Source organism: Sardina pilchardus, chromosome 16 (genome assembly GCF_963854185.1).
Source record: "Sardina pilchardus chromosome 16, fSarPil1.1, whole genome shotgun sequence".
NCBI lineage: Eukaryota > Metazoa > Chordata > Actinopteri > Clupeiformes > Clupeidae > Sardina > Sardina pilchardus.
This window is the reverse complement of record NC_085009.1, coordinates 15,566,649-15,573,077: the sequence shown is the minus strand read 5'-3', so window position 1 is coordinate 15,573,077 and position 6,429 is coordinate 15,566,649. Positions and strand designations below refer to the sequence as shown.

General features: G+C 41.1%; 1 protein-coding gene across 1 annotated transcript; it reads right to left on the bottom strand.

Moving 5' to 3' along the window:
• Positions 1–1,309: 1,309 nt before the first annotated feature.
• LOC134060211 (C-type lectin domain family 6 member A-like) lies at positions 1,310–3,758 on the bottom strand. The gene is made up of 5 exons (XM_062516838.1): positions 3,405–3,758; positions 2,674–2,715; positions 2,361–2,503; positions 1,882–2,000; positions 1,310–1,779 (listed from the first exon to the last, which is right to left on the bottom strand). The coding sequence occupies exons 2-5, from the start codon at positions 2,696–2,698 to the stop codon at positions 1,599–1,601; spliced, it is 468 nt and encodes a 155-aa protein (XP_062372822.1). The 5' UTR covers positions 2,699–2,715; positions 3,405–3,758; the 3' UTR covers positions 1,310–1,598.
• Between the last annotated feature and the right edge of the window lie 2,671 nt (positions 3,759–6,429).

Genomic DNA, 6,429 nt, shown 5'->3' with positions numbered 1-6,429 from the left:
AGTGGCACCATAAACTCATTTTTTTGTCATGATGACCCTAGCTACTTATTCATTTGGCTGACATTTTCATTCAAAGCAACTTCCACATGTCAATTATTACAAGGACTACTCTCCCCACACTAACTCAGGGTCATCTGTCTTGCTCAGATTGCAACAAGCAGCCAGGAATCAAACCCACAACTTTTTCTGGCTAGTCCAGCTCCACTACACAACCTTTGCATAGAGATTACCTGGAGATCAAAGGATTGGCCAGCTGTTGTGTTTTTATTTTACTACATGAATGCTGGACTATGAACAAAGACTGCAGTCATTTGCCTATTGAAGCTCACAGATCTGGCAGGTTTTGTCTTTGTGTTTGGGGTTGTGTCCCACTGTTAAATGCATATGTAAGTTCCTATAAAGTATAATTTGGAACAATTTGTAAGTGGATATTAAGCAGGTTACTTAGACTATAGTTAAATAGGTACACTGTGAAGACTAGCTGGCTTAGTTTTCGGTGTGTTCAGACAATCGGACCTGGTGACCTTCTCAAAGTAAACAGGCTACATTAGGATTCTGGAGGAACAGATCAGGCAGTGTGCCAAGAAGACCTGCCCCAATAGGCGACATTGGACCATTAAACTAGTCTGGTAGTAAACCAGACCCTGGAATCTTTCACGGGGGTGGAGTGGCCCCTGGGGACCAATCAATTTTTTTCTACTAGGGCTACATGCCCACCAAGTTTCACATGTCCCGGTGTTACGGTGTCCCGGAAATCGTTTACCAAAAATTCAGGAAATTGATGCCGGAGAAAAAAGAAGAAGAAGAAGAAGAAGAAAAAATTTGACAATCACTATGATCTAGCTAGCTGCGGTCATAATTAATCTGTATGAAAACATGTACATTCACAAAGATGAGAAACAATTTGATTTGATTAACAATGAAACGTTAGGCCTATTGCATCTCTAAGTTACAATGCACAATTATTCCCTCGCCTCAAAACACTGCAATGTGAAATGCCACTAAACACGGCTTAGGATTTTTTGTGAATAGGTCTTAGTGAGTTTAGGAGTCCTCTCGACTTCCTTAAAGCTGTCCGAGAGGTGGTACTTTTATGGTTAAAATGTTGGTGAGTTGCTGCTAGGGAGTATGGACAAATTCTGATGTTTATTTTTTTCACATGTTTATTGTGGCTTCTTAAGTTCTTAAATTCCACTACTAAAGCTGAGCCCATCTCTAAGATAATGGACTGAGTAGAGGGTAGACTATTTAAAGGATGACAAAAAGCAACAGAGTTCAGAAAACTAAAGACAAGAGCTGCTTTATTTATAAGACAAAGAAAAGACGGCAACAAGACTGAAATAGAGGCAGGTAGAATGTGCAGTACATTTAGTTTATCAGGTTTTTGGCTGTCATTAGACTATATTATTTTAATTTCACCACTCAACATCAAGGGTATCACAAGCAGTTCAATATTGTCTACTCATAAATGCTCAGTTTCAAACTTTGACTTTAGCGTAACACTACTTAGCAAAATCTGATCCAAAATCTAAAAACTTTAACTTAAAATCTCATAAACCACATTTATTTTTACTGTATGAAGAGACACCTGCTTTCTCTCACCCCCCATGTGAGCACTGCGAGCTATGAGCTTTACTCTCACATATTCTTTTTTTATTATGGAAACAAAAGGCATCCATAAACCTTCCATTATGACCATCTTTCATGTGAGCACAGTCTTCTCCTTCAGGATGCTTTCCATCTTCTATCCAGTTGTCAGGTTCTTTGTCATACCAGAAACTACACAAAACAAGGGATATTTAACACAATCATGCAAAATCATTTACCCATTATAAACAGTCATATACTGCACACCCATTTCATGATTAGTGATTGGCTTACTCTGAGTGAGAGTTGAAAGCTGTATTGTCCACCCAAGACCAGTTATCTTCTTCAACTGAGTCAGTCAGACCGATCCAGTAACTGATGTCATCCACATTAACATGACCCTGCAGGAAAATCTAGAAGAAAAAAACAAACACAAATTGGAAAAGTGTTTAATTCCTTTTGCTATTGTTAATGGGATTGCCCCCCAGTTTTCCACATGCCTATCTTACATAAAACAACATGCGGTGGCCTACTGGTTAGCATATCAGACTTGTTACTGGCTGGTTTAATCCCTGAGTGTTTGAACGTGGTTCTCACATGCCCAGATCCATGGCTGAGCGAGACACCCAACCCAGGCAGGTCCCTGGTCCTGAAGCACCAATTCATCTGTGCGTACGTGTGTACGTGCTTATGTGTGCAAAGTAATCTTCAGTAAGTAGGCCTTCATGAGCATTAATAAATGAAAAGATGTATGCATTGTCTTTGTATATTACCCTCTCATCTTCACTCTCTATGATGACCAGGTGTCCTCCCATAGTCACACAGGCATCTCTACTGTCAGTCCAGTTCTTCTCATCAGTAGAGAAGAGGTATAACTTCCCATTGAACGGCTCCCAGCCACAATTTTCCTGTAAAGCTGCAAACAAATTGCAATTTCACTACACAATGATCTGGTGATAAACAACAGTAAGATTGTGAAAAAGTGATATCTTGACAAATACATTTTATGCTTATTCATATTTTGTGTTGTTTTGTAGGGGAAAAATGTAAATGGAATACACACCATGTTTGTTTGATTTTTCTTACCTGAGAGTTGTGACTCAAGGACCATATTATCCCTCTGGAGGTCTGTTAAGGGGAAGTCAAACAAAACAAAATTACATATTTCACACCGCCAGTGTAACTAATACAATTGCATTAGCTGATCATTATGGTTCTTCTTATCAATACAGAAAAAGCAGCACTTCTCCCTGAGATAGTTCCATAAGCACACACCCATGATGTGTTTGGATACAACAACCTCTGTTTTCCTTGACATCCTGCGAACTGAACTGGTCTTCATTCTGACTGGTCAGTCCTGCTATTTCTGGGTTCTCCCTGTTTCCATTACAAACACTAAACATGAGCTCTGAGCTATCATCTAAGTTTTGTCTAACTATTATTATTAGTAGTACAGTAGTATGCAGTATAGTAATCATACTAGAAGAAGTAGTAGTACTTAGCGTATAGTAGAAGTGGTATCACAGTGATTTGTACAGCGGTTCTATTCTGGCTAGCAACTACCACTTCTCAATGAAACGTGTCTGGCAACAAAACGTTCATTTGCTCGTATTTGAAAAAACTAGTGCAGTGCCCATGCAAACAATGTTTTCCAAGAAACGTGTTGCCCAATGACGTTGATGCAGGTAGATCATGTTAGATTGGTGATGAGAATCAGGCCCGTGCTGTTAGAGCTTTTTAGTCTTTGCAAGGTAATAAAAAAGTGAAGGGGAAAGGCGTTTGAGTTGCAGCTAATGGCTATTAGACACATTACATACCCGTGCGTTTTTGCTGTTGTTGGGAAATGATAGCCTAAAGCTAACCGCATGCATGGCCCGTCTATGCCATGGCCATGCCAGTGCTATGAAGCGCAAGGCAACCGCGGTTGTTGATGAGTAGCCTATGCAACGTTACGTGACTTTAACAGCCTGCTTACCAACATGGGTGCATGTGTGTCGGACTCAGCATGTTTATCCAACATGAACAATCTTGAAACGGTCCGTTGTTTACGTGAGACATCGTAATTTCCATGAACACGGAGTTTGTCAGCGAAATGGGCTTTTTTGTTTCTATGCTGGAGTAAGTGAGAGTGAGGGGGAGTGGCTAGTGCAGAGAGCGGTAGAATTGTGGGATTGCGGCAGAGTTGTATTTTGTTTAATTTAACGATATCTTTGTCATGTTTTGTCCGAACATGACCAAACTTTGCACTGCACTCACGCATGTCATTAGCAATACATGTGTCAAATTTTAGGTCAGTTGGATGAGTGGTTTGAGAGTTATGCGTGGAACACACAGACAGACATTCCTTGCATTAATAGATAGATAGATAGATAGATGCCCAGATCCTTTCATTGGGCGCCATGGATCTCTATCAAATGCATCTGTGGAATGGATAGCTCATCATCGTCTTGCTTTCCCCCCTTGTTCTGTGATTGGTCCTCTATCTGAGGCAAAAATGAGGGTGGTATTTTCCAGGCTGCCTTTAGCTGCGTGAACAGAGACGGTTTATAAAGCGAGACGACTCATATGAGGGTCAATTCCGGTTTCCCTGTGACGTAGTGCCACTCCCATTTAGGAGGCAAACGGGAGAAATAAACCTTATCTCGGATTATGACCATTCCCTTAGCCCTACATTCAGCAATGCAAGTAACGAACCCATATTCTACAAGGCACACGTCTTTCTAACATTCCCACATTGAAATCGTATTTTCCAGCGTGATAAATACATAGGAAAATAACTTTGTTCACAACCTGTCCCTCCTGACCTGACCTGTCTCCGCTAATTGCGCAGGCCACCTGTTATCGACGGCACACTGCTTCTGCTGCTTCTACACTGGTCTAAACCGATTACTCGTCACTGATCACGCCCAGATAGGAGGCGGAAGTGGACACCATTTCATTCCATTGAAAACCCCCTTTATGATTCATCTTAGTAGCTATACGATCTTTGGCGTGAATCAAAACTTGCGCAAGGCAACATGGGAACACTCTGGCTACAGTGGTTCTGTAATATAGGGAGGGAAAGTAATCTCATCGCCATCTAGTGGTTGCGTTCCTAGAGGCTAGCGGGAGGGGATGGGATTTTCTTTTAGAAAAAATATATCTCGGCCCATGATGGGAACTTAGTTACATGCCCTCAATATGCTATGCATTTAGGTCAGCTCTATTGCTTCTAGTGGTCATACTTTATTTTTTAGGAACAGTTTAATTGTTTTGAGTTTGTTTGTAACATGGTGATAACGAACTAGCTACAGTAGCATTTGACGTCACCAGTTTGGGCGCTTCATCTCCAACTGATCATAACGGCAATTTGCTGAACTGGCTTTATTATGACCGCCGCTAGCATAGCTAGCGAAGCGGTCATATAGTTGTTGTCAAAGTTTTTTTTTTTTTTTTTCCGTCATCGGTTCTGAATTTTTGGTCAACGATTCCCGGGACACCGTAACACCGGGGCACATGAAACTTGGTGGGCATGTAGCCCCAGTAGACTTTTACGGAAAAATTTTGTTTCGTCCCCGGGGGTCACTCCCCCCCCGCGCTGGCCCCGCCCGAAGCCCAAAAATTGCAGTTTTTCCTACATAACTACCAGAACCGTGGCACCGAGGATGACAATTTTTTTATGGTATGTTGGTCTCAAGAGCTCGGATCAACTTAGCTTATAACCAGTCATTTGTGAATTGCACCCCCATGGTAAAAATTGAAAATGTAATGTAATATTGCTTTAATTGCCCCTATCTTCAGATGAGATGCTATGAACTGCACCAAATTTCATGTGTATGATTAACCTGACACCCTCTGGGAGTATGCCAAGTTTTGTGGACTTTCATCCATGGGGGGCTATAATAAATGTATTTATGTGTGCATTTAGTGAATGGTCCCTCAACGTGGCTGCTCTACACTGAAGCCTAGAATGGCCCCATGGCCCCATGTAGCTGTGTCACTGGCACCCCCGTGGCTACCCTGTGCTTACCAAATAAAACAATTATGTATTTATTACGATTTTATATGAGAACGTCAAAAGCAGAACTAATGCAACCACGTTCAAACACTGCAGCCTGCTGCCACTGGTGTGTAGCGCTGGCGCTGCTCAGTGAATGATAGATCAGACCAGAGAGAAGAAGACAAACGAAGAAGATGGAGTTGTGATTTCTCAGTTCCGAATGGCGGCCATATTGGAATTTTCTTTACTGTCGCTAGTTTCACACTACTTGATTTCTCATGTTGCAGTAAGCTAAGCGATTTCATCTCTTACGTGACTTGTTGTTCTTGCACGTAACTGTGTAACCGTCTGACTGATAAAGAAGTTGTTAAATGTCTTTACGTTTAGAAACAATCAAGCAAACTCATCCAAGCAGATGCGAATAGCCTACAATGTCAGTACTCAAACCACCAGTAGCAGGCTTAGGACTAGGTAAGTAAAACATCTCTTCTCTATATCTCTACTATTTTCATTTTAAAAACTGTATGTAAAGCGTAATTCTAGCCAACACCTGTTTCCAAAATGTATTTATAGAGTCTGTACATGTGGTCCCTAGCTTGGTTTGCCCGAAAATTAAGTGGAAATATCCTTTAGAAGTGTTTACTTTAGGCGCTAGTTAGCATGTAACAGCATCTGAATTAATGAACTGGCATGGTGCATTTATACCTGACGATCTCTTTCAAGTAATTTAAATAAAAAACGGACCTCATGGTTAGTATTTATAGAGTCTGTACATGTGGTCCCTAGCTTGGTTTGTCTGAAAATTAAGTGGAAATATCCTTTAGTAGTGTTTGTACTCTAGGCGCCAGTTAGCATGTAATAGC